This window comes from Ruditapes philippinarum, unplaced genomic scaffold (genome assembly GCF_026571515.1).
Source record: "Ruditapes philippinarum isolate M1 unplaced genomic scaffold, ASM2657151v2 ctg11896_1_1_1_1, whole genome shotgun sequence".
In the NCBI taxonomy this organism is placed as follows: Eukaryota; Metazoa; Mollusca; class Bivalvia; order Venerida; family Veneridae; genus Ruditapes; species Ruditapes philippinarum.
In genome coordinates this window covers 16,920-34,307 of record NW_026852103.1, presented here as the reverse complement: position 1 = coordinate 34,307, position 17,388 = coordinate 16,920, and the positions used below count along the sequence as shown (strand labels likewise).

The 17,388-nt window shown below is 33.6% G+C and overlaps 1 protein-coding gene across 1 annotated transcript; it reads left to right on the top strand.

Moving 5' to 3' along the window:
• Positions 1-713: 713 nt before the first annotated feature.
• Positions 714-16,528, top strand: LOC132749259 (DNA-directed RNA polymerase I subunit RPA1-like). The gene is made up of 13 exons (XM_060738983.1): positions 714-877; positions 4,559-4,752; positions 4,926-5,046; positions 5,267-5,356; positions 5,782-6,006; positions 7,954-8,009; positions 9,192-9,353; positions 10,505-10,740; positions 11,874-11,986; positions 12,706-12,786; positions 13,943-14,107; positions 14,387-14,497; positions 16,148-16,528. The coding sequence occupies exons 1-13, from the start codon at positions 827-829 to the stop codon at positions 16,442-16,444; spliced, it is 1,902 nt and encodes a 633-aa protein (XP_060594966.1). The 5' UTR covers positions 714-826; the 3' UTR covers positions 16,445-16,528.
• Positions 16,529-17,388: the final 860 nt, after the last annotated feature.

The window sequence follows — 17,388 nt, the reverse complement described above, 5'->3', positions numbered from 1 at the left end:
AAGTCGTAGTGGTTATCTACAGAGATGTTTAATCAAACCTTTTTGGGGTTTTCAAGGTGGGAAAAAATGACCTTACAGTACGAGACTCGGGCAGCCTGTTTTTAAGGGACCCGCGTTTTAATTTTTGTTTTTTTATCAATTAACTTTTTTTCATTTTATTTTAAAATTTTTTATATGAGTTTTATCCTTTAAATTTTTAATCCCCAAAAAAAAATTTTTAAGCATACAATATCATTGAATAGTTTTATCTTTATTCATAAGTGTTTTTAATAAATATGGTTTATTCAATAATAAATAAGATGAGGGTCTCTGTGACCGATAGGTTAAGGTTGCTGATGTCAAATGACCTGCCCCTCAGCTGTTGGCTCTTTCATGTGAGAAAGCTATTTAGTTTGTTTATGTATAGTAAGTGCTTCTATAAATCAGGTACCTGCTTGTGCCTGAAATAATGCATAGATGAACACTTGAGTTCCTCCTTCACCATAACAGCTTGAAAGTTGCCAAATGACCCTTAACAGTGTTTGGTGTGATTTAGAATCCATCTCAACAAACATCAAGTAAAAACATTGGTATTAGATGTATAAATTGTCATTGCTTTAGAGTTTGGATGCATATGAATTGACCATGACGCCTGCAAAGTGTAACACTCTAAAATTCTTTGTTCGCTGACAATGTCAGATTATAGTTTATTTAGTACCTATTGTTTCTTTTACAGTTTAAGTATGGTGAAGACAGTTTAGACGTTTCTAAAGTCGGTTTCCTGATTCCTAAACAATTCCCTTTCTTACTCTCAAATAAACATATCCTGAAGAAAAAACAGAAGAAAATGCCTCATGATGAAGCTGTGGAACATGACATTAGTAAGCTTGAGGAAAAGGTAGGTGATATATAAAATGTAACAATTTGTTTGTTACCTTGTCTTAGTTTTGTTAGCTTATCTTACTTTATGGGTTTTGTAAGTCTGTGGCCGAGAACTTATTGTAGCTGTTGGCTGAAATTCAGTCAAAAATATTGGATTCTTTCATTTTAGGAAGCTATCTAGCTGGCTTATAAAAGATCAGTGGTTCAACTTTTGAACACAATGATCACATGATAATTTGAAGGAATAATCACATGACAGTTTGAACCAGTGATCACATGAAAGTTTGAACCAATGATAACATGATGGTTTGAACCCATTGATCATAATATTATGATAGTTTGAATCAATTAACATATGATAGTAAAAAACCAATGATCACATGAAAGTTTGAACCAATGATCACATGCTAGACTGAACCCAATGATCACATGACTTTGATCTTACGATGTAGACACATTTATTATAAACATTTCCATGTTATATAGCTTTAATGGACTTGTCCATCATTAAGTCAACACTATTCCATCATTCAAAATATGTGCCGACTGATCTTAGTCTGCACTAGTTGCATGGGTAGAATCTGTTGCAGACTGAAGGCTAGGGTTAATTTATGACTTCTTGTAAGGGACTGTGAATGTTTATCAAATAATTTACTTTCAGGACCTTGTAATGGATATATCAGTTTAAAACAAACTATGTTTTATGGCAATTTGAACATCAAACTAGCATAATTTATTGACAAATGAGGTAATACTGTTCAGTCACTGCTTAAAACTTACCAGCCAGGATTCCTGAACTTTACCTGTCAGGATTCCTGAATTTGCCGCAGCCATTCATATTTGCTGATCTTATTTGTTTAGATAATTTTCTGGTAAAGGAAGGAATTAAGACCATGATATAGGACATTCTGAGGCTCTAGGACTATATAAGACACTTTAAGGAGGTTTATACTTCAAAAGATGATTCACTTACTTTGTTTATCCTGGCATCAAAATGGCCGACAAGAGTTGTCTACCTTGATTCAAAACTTTAAATGCATGTATTTTCATAAACATATACAAATACTTACCATTTTACATGTAAGAACAAAAAAAAGTAATCCTTTATTACCTAAGACATAAGTTTCTTTCCAAATATTTAGCTGGCTTGCTGTATTTCATAATAATGTTGATGACCGGTATGACCTCTAAGTTTGTCAGGAGGGAAAATTCAAATTCCTGACACTTGGAATCTTTTTATATCAATAGTTCGTTTTTCTAAGCTATAACCATGATTGTTTTTGGTCCAGATCTTAAGTGCATCAAGTTAAGCATGTAATTCAAGTGTTTACTGCATATTTTGTTATTTGTTAATTTTGTTTATTTACATTTTCTAAATTATTCCTGTCAATATGGCTGCCATTTTAAGAAATTCCTGTCTTTCCTGCCAGACTGCCAGGCCAAATGGAATGTTATGATTGGTCAATTGTGACAGTCCTGGCCATTTCAGAGTCTATATAAGTAGCCATGACAGGCTGTTTTCAGTTTGCATTTTGGCTTTAAATCCTGACAGTCGCGAAAACTAGTGACAAGAGCATTTTGTAATATTTTCCTGGAAACTTCTATTGTTAATCTAACAAATTTAGTGCTCTTCAGTGTTGAATAAAGAAATTGTGGAATTAACTTTTTAGCTCACCTGTCACAAAGTGACAGGGTGAGCTTTTGTGATCGCTTTTCGTCCAGCGTCCGTCCGTCCGTCGTCCGTCCGTAAACTTTTGCTTTAAATGACATCTCCTCATAAACCACTGAGCCAATTTCATCCAAACTTCACAGGAATGTTCCTTTGGTGGTCACCTTTAAAAATTGTTCAAAGAATTTAATTCCATGCAGAACTCTGGTTGCCATGGCAACCGAAAGAAAAATCTTTAAATATCTTCTTTTAAACAACCCTAAGAGCTAGAGCTTAGATATTTGGCATGAAACATCTTCTAGTAAGTGTCTACCAAGTTTGTTCAAATAAAAGCCCTGGGTCAAATTTGGCCCCGCCCCAGGGGGTCATTGATTTTCCCTATATGCATATAGTAAAAACTTAAAAAAATCTTCTTTTAAAGAACCCAAAGAGCTAGAGCTAAGATATTTGGCATGAAACATCTTCTAGTGAGTGTCTACCAAGTTTGTTCAAATAAAAGCCCTGGGGTCAAAATTGGCCCCGCCCCAGGGGGTCATTGATTTTCCCTATATGCATATAGTAAAAACTGAAAAATTCTTCTTTTAAAGAACCGTAAGAGCTAGAGCTCAGATATTAAGCATGAAACATCTTCTAGTGAATGTCTACCAAGTTTGTTCAAATAAAAGCCCTGGGGTCAAAATTGGCCCCGCCCCGGGGGGTCATTGATTTTCCCTGTATGCATATAGTAAAAACTTAAAAATCTTCTTTTAAAGAACTGGAAGAGCTAAAGCTTAGATATTAAGCATGAAACATCTTCTAGTGAATGTCTACCAAGTTTGTTCATATAAAAGCCCTGGGGTCAAAATTGGCCCCGCCCCAGGGGGTCATTGATTTTCCCTATATGCATATAGTAAAAACTTAAAAAATCTTCTTTTAAAGAACCCAAAGAAAGAGCTAGAGCTAAGATATTAAGCATGAAACATCTTCTAGTGAGTGTCTACCAAGTTTGTTCAAATTAATGCCTTGGGTCAAAATAGGCCCCGCCCCAGGGGGTCATTGATTTTCCCTATATGCATATAGTAAAAACTTAAAAAATCTTCTTTTAAAGAACCCAAAGAGCTAGAGCTAAGATATTATGCATGAAACATCTTCTAGTGAGTGTCTACCAAGTTTGTTCAAATTAAAGCCCTGGGGTCAAAATTGACCCCGCCCCAGGGGGTCATAGATTTTCCCTATATGCATATTGTAAAAACTTCAAAAATTTTCTTTTAAAGAACCCAAAGAGCTAGAGCTAAGATATTTAGCATGAAACATCTTCTAATGAGTGTCTACCAAGTTTGTTCAAATAAAAGCCCTGGGGTCAAAATTGGCCCCACCCCAGGGGGTCATTGATTTTCCCTATATGCATATAGTTAAAACTTAAAAAATCTTCTTTTAAAGAACTCAATAAGCTAGAGCTAAGATAAGTAGCATGAAACATGTTCTAATGGGTGTCTACCAAGTATGTTCAAATAAAAGCCCTGGGGTCAAAACTGGCCCCGCCCGGGGGGGGGGGGTGTCATTGATTTTCCTTATATGTGTATAGCAAAAACTTAAAAATCTTCTTTGAAAAAACCCAAATAGCTAGATTTTAGATATTAAGCATGAAACATCTTTAAGTAAATATCTACAAAGTTTGTTCAAATAAAAGCCCTGGGGTCAAAACTGGCCCTGCTCCAGGGATGTCATTGTTTTTAACTATATGTGTATAGTAAAAACTTTAAAAATCTTCTTTTAAAAAACCCAATGAGCTAGAACTTAGATGTTTAGCATGAAACATCTTCTTATGGGTGTCTACCAAGTCTGTTCAAATAAACAAATAAAAGCCCTTGGGTAAAAATTGGCCGGGGGGGGGGGGGGGGGGGCTATATACAGGTGAGCGACCTCAGGGCCATCATGGCCCTCTTGTTTATCAATTAAAGTTGTTATTTGAACAGTTTTTGACTTATGGGAGTTATGGAAACTAATAATTTACTTTGAATGTTTATCTTTTGATTTTCCTTCATTCAGATTCGTAAGTGGCAGAAAAAGAATAAACACCATGTTCATGGTCATGTGAGGCGGTCAGGATTTCTGCAGTTCTGTGAAGATGTTGGAAATGACCTTGACCTTACTGAGGTCATTGACAGTGCTCCTGGAAGGTCAGATAAAGATTGGCATCTGACTACGATGTGGAAAGACTTGAGTGATAAACAAAAGAGAAAGTAAGCCTGCTTTTAGAATTATACAAATTTTCTTTATGAGTATGAAAATATTTGCCTGATAAATTTGGAAATTGTTGGACTTACTTTCAAGAAATTGTTTATTTCTTATTTGTTTTGTAAAATGTGCTTGTCCTTTTTTTGTCCAGTAATCATGATGTTTTTGTCCATTACAGATATGAGAAGAAGAGTTTACGCTGTCCTGACCCAGTACTTTCCAAGTTTTTACCATACTATCCAAATGCATTACCAGAAAAGCTTGGAAATATTATCAGAAACTTTGCAAAGACAACTAGTGTAAGTTTAAACCTTAACCAGAAATACTTCAGAATTATAAACCTGACATAATTATCTGCTATATATTTATTTTTACACTAACTTATAAGGGACTGTAGCATTTATAAATATTTTGAAATAACAAAATTTGAGCATGATATATCTCTAAGTTTGTTTTTTTTGTTAACAGTATCTTACACTTTTATTATACATGCAATATGATATATGACTTGTATTTCAGAATGAGAGTCAGTTCCTAAAGTTGATGAACATGAAGCTACAACAATCTGTAATAGATCCAGGGGAAGCTGTTGGTCTGTTGTGTGCTCAGGTACTTTTAAAGGCCCATTGTCATAGATTTTTGAAGGAATTCCCCCAAACATTGTTTCAATTGAATAATTTGTTGAATTAAAAAAATTGTTTAATATATAATTAAAGATAGATAAGTATGGTAATTTTTACCAGTATGAACTCTGAGTTCAATTTTGATGATAGAAGTCGTGTATCTTCATTATACATTTGATATTTGTTGTTTTTTTCCCCTATATTACTGATAACTTTATATCTCAAACTTGGCGGGTGGGAGTGCGAGGATTGTAAAATGAAAGTTTTAAAAAGTAGGTCAGTTTTCTAACCCACTTGATACAAGACGTTTAGAGAAAACTCTTTTTGCAGAAAAATTCCAAGTTTCATGTGAAAGAATTTGCCTCAATATTATGCATATACATGTATACGATATCATTTCAATTATTTCAGTCTATTGGTGAACCCTCCACTCAGATGACCTTGAACACATTTCACTTCGCTGGTCGAGGTGAAATGAACGTGACCCTTGGTATCCCTCGGTTACGTGAAATCCTCATGGTAGGAAGTAAGACTATAAAAACTCCAGCATTAGATCTACCTGTGTTACCAGGGAATGATAACATGGCTAAAGTAAAACAGCTTCAGAGAAGGCTGACTAAAGTTAATCTTGATGAGGTATGAGAGGCTTTGAATCTTTTCTGAGGAAACTTTATTTATTTATATTCCTGCAGACTGTCACTAGTGTTTCCATATGTTTTATACATGCTGGAAATATTATTTGCCATGGGGATCTCAGATGAGTCATAATGACCTCATTTTAGGGTATTTAGAGAATGAACTGCTTCCTATTAGGATGATGTCATTTCACAGTTATGAATTAAGTTATGCCACTGTATAAAAATAGTTTTGAAGGTATGGCAGTAATTTCCATGACAAATTAACCTATTGAGTTAAACTATACAAAATATGGTAGATTATGTGAGAACAAAATAGTTGTTAATGTACATTTTAAATTAGATAAAATCTCTAATTTGCCATATAAAATTAAAAACGTTAATTATACCCCCAAAAACGAAGTTTGGGGGGTTATATAGGAGTCACCCGGTGGTCGGTTGGTTGGTCGGTCGGTCGGTCCAGACGTCCGTTGCATTTTCCTTGTCCGGAGCATAACTTGAAAACTGATGGTTGGAATTCAATAAAACTACATACAATGGTCAAGCACATTGAGAGGAAGTGCAGTGCACAAGAACCATAACTCTATCTTGACTAATTACAGAGTTATTGCCCTTTATTACTTTTCCTTGTCCGGGGCATAACTTGAAAACTACTGGTTGGAATTCAATACAACTTCATACAATTGTCAAACACAATAAGGGGAAGTGCAGTGCACAAGAACCATAACTCTATCTAATGTAATTACAGAGTTATTGCCCTTTGTTACTTTTCCATTGCTTTCTTTTGTCCGGACCATAACTTGAAGACTAATTGTTGGAATTCATTATAACTTCATACTATGGTCAAGCACATTGAGAGGAAGTGAAATGCACAAGAACCATAACTCTATCTTGACTAATTACAGAGTTATTGCCCTTTGTTACTTTTCTTTGTCCGGGGCATAACTTAAAAACTACTGGTTGGAATTAAAAACAACTTCATACAATTATCAAACACAATAAGGGGAAGTGCAGTGCACAAGAACCATAACTCTATCTAAAGTAATTACAGAGTTATTGCCCTTTGTTACTTTTCCGTTGCTTTCTTTTGTCCGGACCATAACTTGAAGACTAATTGTTGGAATTCATTATAACTTCATACAATGGTCAAGCACATTGAGAGGAAGTGCAGTGCACAAGAACCATAACTCTATCTTGATTAATTACAGAGTTATTGCCCTTTGTTACTTTTCCTTGTCCGGGGCATAACTTGAAAACTACTGGTTGGAATTAAAAACAACTTCATACAATTATCAAACACAATAAGGGGAAGTGCAGTGCACAAGAGCCATTACTCCATTTTGACAAAATACAGAGTTACTGCCCTTTGATACTTTTCCTTGTCCGGAGCATAACTTAAAACGTACTGGTTGGAATTCAAAACAACTTCATACAATGGTCAAGCACAATAAGAGGAAGTGCAGTGCACAAGAACTATAACTCCATCTTCAGTATTTATAGAGTTATTGCCCTTTGTTCCCTTTTCCTTGTCTTTCTGGACTTATTACAGCGTAATTCAATAAAACTTCATCAATGGCCAACCACATTGAAAACAAGAACCACAACTATCTTTAATTGCCACAACCATAACTCTATATTTCAATTCTTTTACAAGGTATTCTGTTACTAGTAACATCCTCATTTCTGAAGCAGTCTTGTGGGGGTATTAATCACATTTAGTGATAGTTCTAGTTTGAATTTGCTGTAGTTTTCGGCCTTCTTCATCGGCGTTTATTATACATACAAATATATTCAGACAAAACAAGGGAAGTGATGTAACATCATTGAGTGACGCATAGTTGAATAATAACTGAAGAAAGCTGAAGGGCCGAAAGCTAAGGCAAATTCAAATTAGCGTTTTTTTAATTTTACAAGTCAAATTATATATAGATAAAATTTATATTCATAGGTTATACAAAGCATTCAGGTCTGTGAATGGTTGGCCATAAAAGGAAGAATTAGATAGTAAGTTAAAACTAATGATAGTATATGTAAAATTAATTTTGTTTGGTATATTTCTTGGAGAGCAGAGAAAGTAAAACTCTTTTGCTTTCACAGTTTAGTTTCTTACTGTAATTCAGTTTCATTTTCAATTCTTTTCTTCTTCATTAGTTAAATTATTTTTAGCTCGACTTTTCAAAGTACACTATTGTACTCGGCCATGCATCAACATCATACTTTGGTTAAGTTTTTGCTTGCAAGTTGGTATCTCAAAACCTATGGAAGGGCATTATAGGAGGTCACTGCCAAAGGGCTATAACTCTAACATGGATTTTGACAGTGTTATGGCCATTTTAGAACTTTGAAAATTCTATATTATCCAGGCTCTTGTTTTTACTATCAAGCACTGAGAATTGTTGAGCATGTTGTTCTTCTGACAGCTCTTGTTGATCTGATATAAGTTATGAAGAAAACTGATGTTTAACTTAATGCAGTTTGTTATCAACTTGAAGCTACATGTATATATCTGTGATGAACAAGTTTCTATGGCCAAGTTGTATAGATCGCAGATTTTTAATACTTTCTTTTCCTTGCTGTTGGTTTAAAGCTGCATGCCTCCAGAATTGCCAAAATATTTCAAGAATATCAAACTTCAGAAACATGAACTAAGAAATTGAGAAAAGTAAAAAAAAAAATCAAAATATTTAAGTCATAATTTGCATGTTATACGCTAATTAAAGACTGATTTTGCAGTATTTATCACCATTTTTCTACTGCCTCAGTAATGACTATTTTTGCATAGTTTGACCTCATCTTGGTAATTTACATGTATTGTAAATGCCTTATACAATGTGTAAAATGCTTTCTTTGTTAACCTCACAATATTTTACTTTTCATTACATTTTCAAAATTTTTCATGAAAATTTGCATGAATTTGGAGGCATGCTGCTTTAAATCTGGCCAGATGCTTCTCATAGTTGGTCAGAGGTTCTAACCAGGGGCTGTCCATAATTGTTAAATACAAATTATTTGAATAAGCACTTTTATTCTAGAAGGCAGAGTTTCTTCAATTTTAAAAATGCTGAGTCTTACTTGGACCTTAATATGATGTTGGTGATGAAAGTAAATTTACCTATCATTTTCATGTGTTCAAGCCATTTCCACACAAGAATCGGAAATAACAATCCATTTATTTTTTACTTTCAGTCAACGAAGAAGAGTGTTTAGAATACGCTTAAATTTTCTACCAAGAGAGTGTTACAAAGAACGTTTTATAGTTGTTCCGAATAAGATATTAAAGTTTGTGGAGAAAACATACATTAAAAAAGTGGTACAACTGATAAGAGCCAAAATCAATGCTCAGAATAAGTAAGTACAGTGGTGACTTAATATAAGAACGATTTTAAAGCTTACCATGCTGGTATTGAAAGTGATTGTAAGTTGCCATCAGTTTAGATCCAGGCCACCTTCAATGATGTGCGGTCTGACCAGCCTCTATTTTGTTGGCAGCTAAAGTTTTGTATTTTGTTATTAAAATCCCTAAAACTATTATTAGAATCCCTTAAACTTTGAATGGACTGTTCCAAATTTAAGGTAGTCTTACTGTAACGTTTCCCGCCCAAATATTTTTAACATCTGCCAATATCGTAGGAAATCAGTACTTGAATTGTCGGAATGTTATTTTTTTTTCAAAATTTTGAGCTTAGATTATTTACAATCACTTATCCTTTATCTCTAGGTACTAAATTCTGGTTATTAATGGATATAAATTATTGAATACCGCAGATTGTGATAAATAATGTTCTGGAAAATGACTGCTTTATTAGGATATTGTCCGATGTTAGAACTTTTTGGCAGGAAAGCATTGCAGTAAGACTACCTGTACCATATTGTTGCAAACAATTAGCAGATAATGGGTTAAATGAACTGTTCAATATATGGCAAATCTGTGCAGTCCGACTTGATACTTTACTGTTTGTAATTTAATATTATTACATGTGTTTAGATATAGAAATACATCATGCAATGGGTAGTTATGAATTTAAAACATGTTTAATACACAAATTTGGTATGATAAGTTTGAATAATTAAAACAACTTGTAATAGTGTTACTTTCTTGCAATGTACAAGTGTTCAGACTGTTAATTGAATTTTTGAAGTGTTTAACCATAGATGAAAAGTTATTTTAATAACTTTTGTGTGGACAGATACAATTAAATGATTTCTTTGTATATATTTGCTTACAAATGAGAATTTCTTTCTTTGCAAGATGTCTAGGTAGCTAAAGTAATGGAACGCCAGTTGTTTTGAGATGCTTGTCTTTGACTGAAATAAATGACAAAAGAATATCAAAGTACACATGGTATTTTTCCATTAATAATAATGACTTGGACTTTGCTCCTTTTACAAAAAAAGTTCAATGTTACAAAATCAGCTATGCCTTATTTAACTGAAGGAAATTATTTTCACCTTTTCTTACCCATACAATTGTTTTAAACACTATGCTGTTATTTATACAGGTTGCTGTCAACAGGCACTCAGAAGCAAAAATATCAATCATCTGCCAAGGAATCGGAATCATCTAAAGCTAATACAAACATGGATGATGATGACGACGATGATGATGATGATGATGATAAAGACATGGACGCTGATGATGGAGATGACACAGCGAATAATCAGAAACAGAAAAAGAAAGAGGAACATGAGTATGAAGAAGACGAGAATAGTAGAGACTCGCTTGATAAAGATCAAGGTATTTGATATGTTGTTAATTAGGAATGTCATTTAAAGGAACTCTACTGAGGTCCAAAAGCATAATTACATAAATGTTTAGAATTCTTCCTTTGGACACATGAAAATTAAAATTCTTTTTGGGGATACAAGACATGGAAACATATGTAACATATAATAAAGAAATATACTAAGAAATAAATTGAAAATTGCTTTTTTCGTGGTCCTTTGTCTAATTTTAGTTAAAAGCATTTAAACACTATTCATGTTTTTGGTCATTTTGCATAATAAAAACGATTGTTCTTGAAAAATGAAATTAGCCATTGAACTGAAATTTTGCAAACAAATTATTAATCCAGACATACATCAAGTAATATACAAATCATGACCAAAATATTTCCAGTCCTGTTGTGTGTAGTCCCTTTAAAATCCCTTTTAATGATTTATTGTTTCTTGGGCAAATTGCAAACTTAAAGTGTATTGATATCATTATTTTTTATGTTTTACTTGTTTGTTCTTTTCTGTTTATTAAGTGAAACCTTGTGTAGGTGTGTGTTGATTGTTTCCATACTACAAAGTATAAGTTTTTGTTACATGTATTAAGAAATATTTAGTGTATTCAAATACTTCATAAAATAATGTTTCAATATTCAATATTTTATTAAATATAAAGCCTTTTGTAACCAAGTGATTTCTTTCTATTTCAAGACACATGGTTTAGAAAATGGGTCCATATCACTTTTCTACATAACTTTAAATTAAGATCCTGCAAAAGTTGTTTGGTATTATCATGTAAAAAACCTATTTAGTTTGTTTACCTATGATCATTGAATACTACATTGCTTAATTAGGCAGGTGGTTGGTACCAGCAAAAGCTTGAATGACGCTACAGTCAAACATGTGAGTAAAGACCAGCCATAAGAGCGGCCAAATATGGTCTTTATAAACAAGTGGTCTTTTTTAAAGAGATAACTCTTGTATATTTATCAATGAAGGTATGTCAAAGAGTGATCTTTATTAACAGAATGGTCTTTACTCAGGGGTGGCCATTAACACAGCTTTGACTGTATATGACTTTTTAACAATTGTAACATGTAGGGTATAATCATTACAAAAGAAAGAGGAAAATGTTTATATTTTCTTTATTTCTTGTAGAAGATGAGGATGTAGATATGGAAGATGAAATACCTGAAACAGAAGATATAAATGAAGAACTAATTGAGGAATATGAAGAGAGAGAAAAAGACAATCCAGAAAGTCGTATAAATGTGAGTCCATGTCCAGATTTTAACAGAAATAAGACAACATCAGTAGCTTCAATTATAAAGCATTTATTTCCATCTAACAGTTTGTTATGAAGACATTATGCATCTTGCTTGTAACAATTGTGCCAATGTCATACACTCTTAAAGGCCTCTTACGCCTCAGATATGCTATCATTTTTATTTCTCTCAAACTTTCTATTTTTGGTATCTCGTTACAGTTTCAAAAAATAAAAAAAAGCATAAGAAAAGACATATGCCACATAGATTTAACTATCTTTTACTCCTTTTGCTCTGTTGGCAATGGGTACAATCTAGTGAATGAGTATTTTGTATGGAAGTCAAAATACTACTTTGTTTACATTTTGCTCCCTTTTTCAATTGTTTAACATCTAATTTGATCTAAATTCATTATTAAAACATTATCAAACACATGTTTGACATTAATAAAGCATTACAAAGATATGGATTTCTGAAGCATAATTTACTTGTAATATATTGGATAATAAACACACTCAGTGATCACAATTATTTTGTTTGTTTGCTTCAAATCTGTCTACAAAGTCTTGCAAAAGTTTAAGTTCTATTAAACAGTTTTTATTTCATTCAGCCTGTATGTATTTATGTAACTTTAGCATATACTTTTAAGTACATCCTTTTGAGGTTTTTGACAGAATTTTACATTAAGATATTAATATGATTATAAGTTAATATGTTAATTTCAGGCTGTTTTACAATGTGCACCAGAGGTGGATCACTATAGATATGATATAAAGAAAAAACGTTGGTGTGAGGTCACAATTAGTGTAAGTCTATAATTAATAAAAGCATTATTTTATCCTTATCCAGCTAGCTTAGTGAAAATTGTATGTTCTATAGTTCTGTAGTGTCTAGGGGTGAAGTGTCTTGTTCCCATTCATTACAGGTTCTCAGTTATGTCTGGAATAATTGTAGCAGGAAAAGAGCTAGTTTAGACTATACAGTGTCAACATGACTTAAAATTCTTCAAAGGAAAACAAATCTTAGCAAAGTTTTATTGCTGTTTACACTGATTAGCAGATTAAGGTAGTGTTAGGTATATACAATTCTTACTAAGAAATTCATGATGAAAATATCAGCACTGGTAATGTTTTGATTGATCACATTAATTGTATGGTTTTAGTTGAGAGGTTATATAGCCTAAACAAATTGGTTGCTTGCATATATAACCCAAGTAGCTAGATTATGGTTATATTGCAAACAACTGTTTATATATATATGGCCATATAACCTGTCTAAAATCTTTATAACAAATTTATAATTAGGAAACTTAATTGTTTGTGTGAAAAAATGAAATTTATACTTAATAAATTGACAGCAGCCATGTATATAGTTTATATTAGCATCATGATTATCCAATGAAAAGCAACCTTACAACACACAATATTTTAATGAATAATATATGGTATCTAATGCTGCTATATATTACTTATTTGGGTAAGTTTGCAGCAATATGAAGAAATAATTGTTTTGTAGTGCCAGTAAAGGAGGAGAAATGTTAACCTGAAATGATAATAATATTCCAAAGTCATTTGTATGCTACATGCTATACATTGTGTATAATTGAGAGTGTTTTTCTTCTTCATCAATGGGGTATCAAGATAGTGATATAGCTTTTTCTCACACTTATTTGAGAGCATTATAGGAGGTCACTGTTTGAGGCCCATAACTCTAACATGGATTTTGACAGAATTATGGCCCTTTTGAACTTAGAAAATTCTACATTATCCAGGCTCTTGTTTTACAATCAAGCACTGAGAATAGTCGAGCACTCTGTCTTACTGACAGCTCTTGTTTTTTTCACAGTATCACTGTATGAGATATACAGATAATAATATTGCTTATATCTTTGTGAAAAAGTTTCTTAGATTAAGTGGTGTAAATGTAGTTGTATTATGTGTTGTTCTTTTTTCTTTTTCACAGTTTCCTTTACAAAACAGTAAGATAGATCTACTAGCATTGTTAGAATCTGACCTGAAGAAGCATGTTGTACATGAAGTGCCAGGAATATCTCGCTGTATCCTAGGTGAACAAGACGGGCCAAATGGTAAAGAGATGCATCTAAAAACAGAGGGCATCAATATGCATGTAAGGATATACATTATATTGGTTTATATATGTATATAAACTTATGAATTATAAATAATTTATAAACTTATAAATGTGAATTATTAGTCATTTATAAATTTAATATTATAAATGACTAATAATTCACATGATGAAAGGAAAGTTCTGTAAATACCCATTATTACATAAAAAAACCCAAAAAACTTCGCAATCTCAAAATTAAGAAAAGAAGACTAACTTTAATACATTTTTTTTTCAGAAAAAAAAATTATTATAATGATAATATTTATATTATTACAGGAGTTATACAGGAATGCAGATATTCTGGACATAAATCGTTTATACTGTAACAGTATACATGATATTGCTATGACATATGGTATTGAGGCTGCTAGTCGTGTTATCATAAAGGTATGAATGATTTTATTTTACCTCATTAGCTACAATAATGTAAAATGGTCTTATTTTTTGTACATGCTTCAAAAATAAATTATTTATTTGTTTATAACCTTCCTTCTGTAATGCAGCGGGTAATGCAGCTGGTTGGAAAATATAAATTTGCCACTACAAAAATTAAGAGTAAATAACTCATTTGCAGTGAAGGATAGACTTTTGTATGTAAAAAAAACTTTAGTGTTATGTAAATAGTCGATATATGCAGTGGCTTTCAGTGTGTCAGAAAGAAACTTTTCAATACTTAAAAAAGGAGGATATATAAATAAATAGTAAATAGTGAGCTATGTAAAAAATTCCAAATAAATATAAGTAGCCATGTAGCTCATAAGGCATTGTGGAGGAAATAACATAGTTATAGGGATAAAATGAAGCGCCTGCATATATAATCTTTATTATTATGCCCCCACTTCGAAGAAGAGGGGGTATATTGCTTTGCACTTGTCGGTCCGTCCGGTCCGTCGGTCCGTAGACCAAATGGTTTCCGAGTGATAACTAAAAAACCCTTAGGCCTAGGAACTTCAAACTTGGTATGGTGATTGGTCATGACCAGTAGATGACCCCTACTGATTTTGGGGTCAAGGGGTCAAAGGTCAAGGTCACATTGACCTTGTATGTTAAAACGGTTTCCGATCAATAACTAAAGAACGCTTAGGCCTAGGAACTTCAAACTTGGTATGGTGATTGGTCATGACCAGCAGATGACCCCTATTGATTTTGGGGTCAAAGGTCAAGGTCACATTGACCTTGTAGGTAAAAACGGTTTCCGATCAATAACTAAAGAACGCTTAGGCCTAGGAACTTCAAACTTGGTATGGTGATTGGTCATGACCAGCAGATGACCCCTATTGATTTTGGGGTCAAGGGGTCAAAGGTCAAGGTCACATTGACCTTGTAGGTAAAAACGGTTTCCGATCAATAACTAAAGAACGCTTAGGCCTAGGAACTTCAAACTTGGTATGGTGATTGGTCATGACCAGCAGATGACCCCTATTGATTTTGGGGTCAAGGGGTCAAAGGTCAAGGTCACATTGACCTTGTAGGTAAAAACGGTTTCCGGTCAATAACTAAAGAACCCTTAGGCCTAGGAACTTCAAACTTGGTATGATGATTGGTCATGACCAGTAGATGACCCCTATTGATTTTGGGGTCAAGGGGTCAATGTCATAGTGACCTTGTACTTAATGACTGTTTCTAACCAATAACTCAACAACTCAAGTTGCCTTGGTTGATATTTTTATGTGCTTTTGGTATACACATTTGAAGGTCTTATGTAATATAACAACTTGGCTGTCATTAATGAGGCCTATGTGATTCATAAAATTTATGTATATATTATTTGGTAAGATTTTTAATAACTTTAATTGCTGCACACAACCTATGGGGTCACAATAATTATTACCTTGTGACTAGTCATGACCAGTAGATATAGATAACCCTTATTAATTGCTTGTTCACTGGGTCAGAAGTCATGCATAATAACCTGATCACATGACAAATTGGCTGCCGATAGGGGGCATACATGTTTTACAAACATATCTTGTCTTAAAATGTGTTTGTAGCTTTGAGAAGTATATAATTTTATGTTGTAATTTTATATTCTATCAGGAGGTTCAAGCTGTGTTTGCGGCCTATGGTATCGAAGTTGACTACAGACATCTATCTCTCCTAGCGGACTACATGACCTTTGAAGGGTCATATAAACCATTTAACAGGATTGCCATGGAGACCAATCCATCTCCATTACAGAGAATGAGTTTTGAACAGACTATGAAGTGTTTAGTGGATTCTACTGTACAGAGTCGTGTAGACAGTCTTACTTCACCGTCGGCACAAATTGTGCTAGGTGCGAATGTTACAAGCGGCACCGGATCTTTAGACTTGATAACGCCCCTGACATTTTAAATGATGTGAATATATTAATGATTCTTGTTACATGCCTATGAATATCGGTTGCCACCTGTGTTCAGAAATAAATTTGAAGTTTTATCTTTTCATTGTTCTTTTCTGTAGTTAATACGTTTTTGAATTCTTTGAGGTTTCTTATTCTTGAAAAGAGTGCCCAAACTATAAAGATAGCATATGTGATGATTGATGGTCTAAAATGTTAAATTGACTTTCAAAAAGAAAACAAGGAGCGTTTTTATACCCCCGCACAACAAAGTTGTAAGGGGGGTATACTGGAATCAGCTTGTCCGGCCGTCCGTCGGTTTTTTCTTGTCCGCCCAATAACTTAAGATTCCTTTGACCCTTAGTCTTCATATTTGGCATGGAGGTTAGTCATGATTAGTAGATGACCCCTATTGATTTTGAGGTCACTAGGTCAAAGGTCAAGGTCACAGGGGACTTGACTTCAAAAAGCACGCCGCCCAATAACTTAAGATTCCTTTGACCTACAGTCTTCATATTTGGCATGGAGGTTAGTCATGATTAATAGACGACCCCTATTGATTTTGAGGTCACCAGGTTAAAGGTCAAGGTCACAGGGGCCTTGACTTCAAAAAGCTTGTCCGCCCAATAACTTAAGATTCCTTGACCTACAGTCTTCATATTTGGCATGGAGGTTAGTCATGATTAGTAGATGACCCCTATTGATTTTGAGGTCACCAGGTTAAAAGTCAAGGTCACACGGGCCTTGACTTCAAAAAGCTTGTCCGCCCAATAACTTAAGATTCCTTTGACCTACAGTCTTCATATTTGGCATGGAGGTTAGTCATGATTAGTAGATGACCCCTATTGATTTTGAGGTCAAAGGTCAAGGTCACAGGGGCCTTGACTTCAAAAAGCTTGTCCGCCCAATAACTTAAGATTCCTTTGACCCTTAGTCTTCATATTTGGCATGGAGGTTA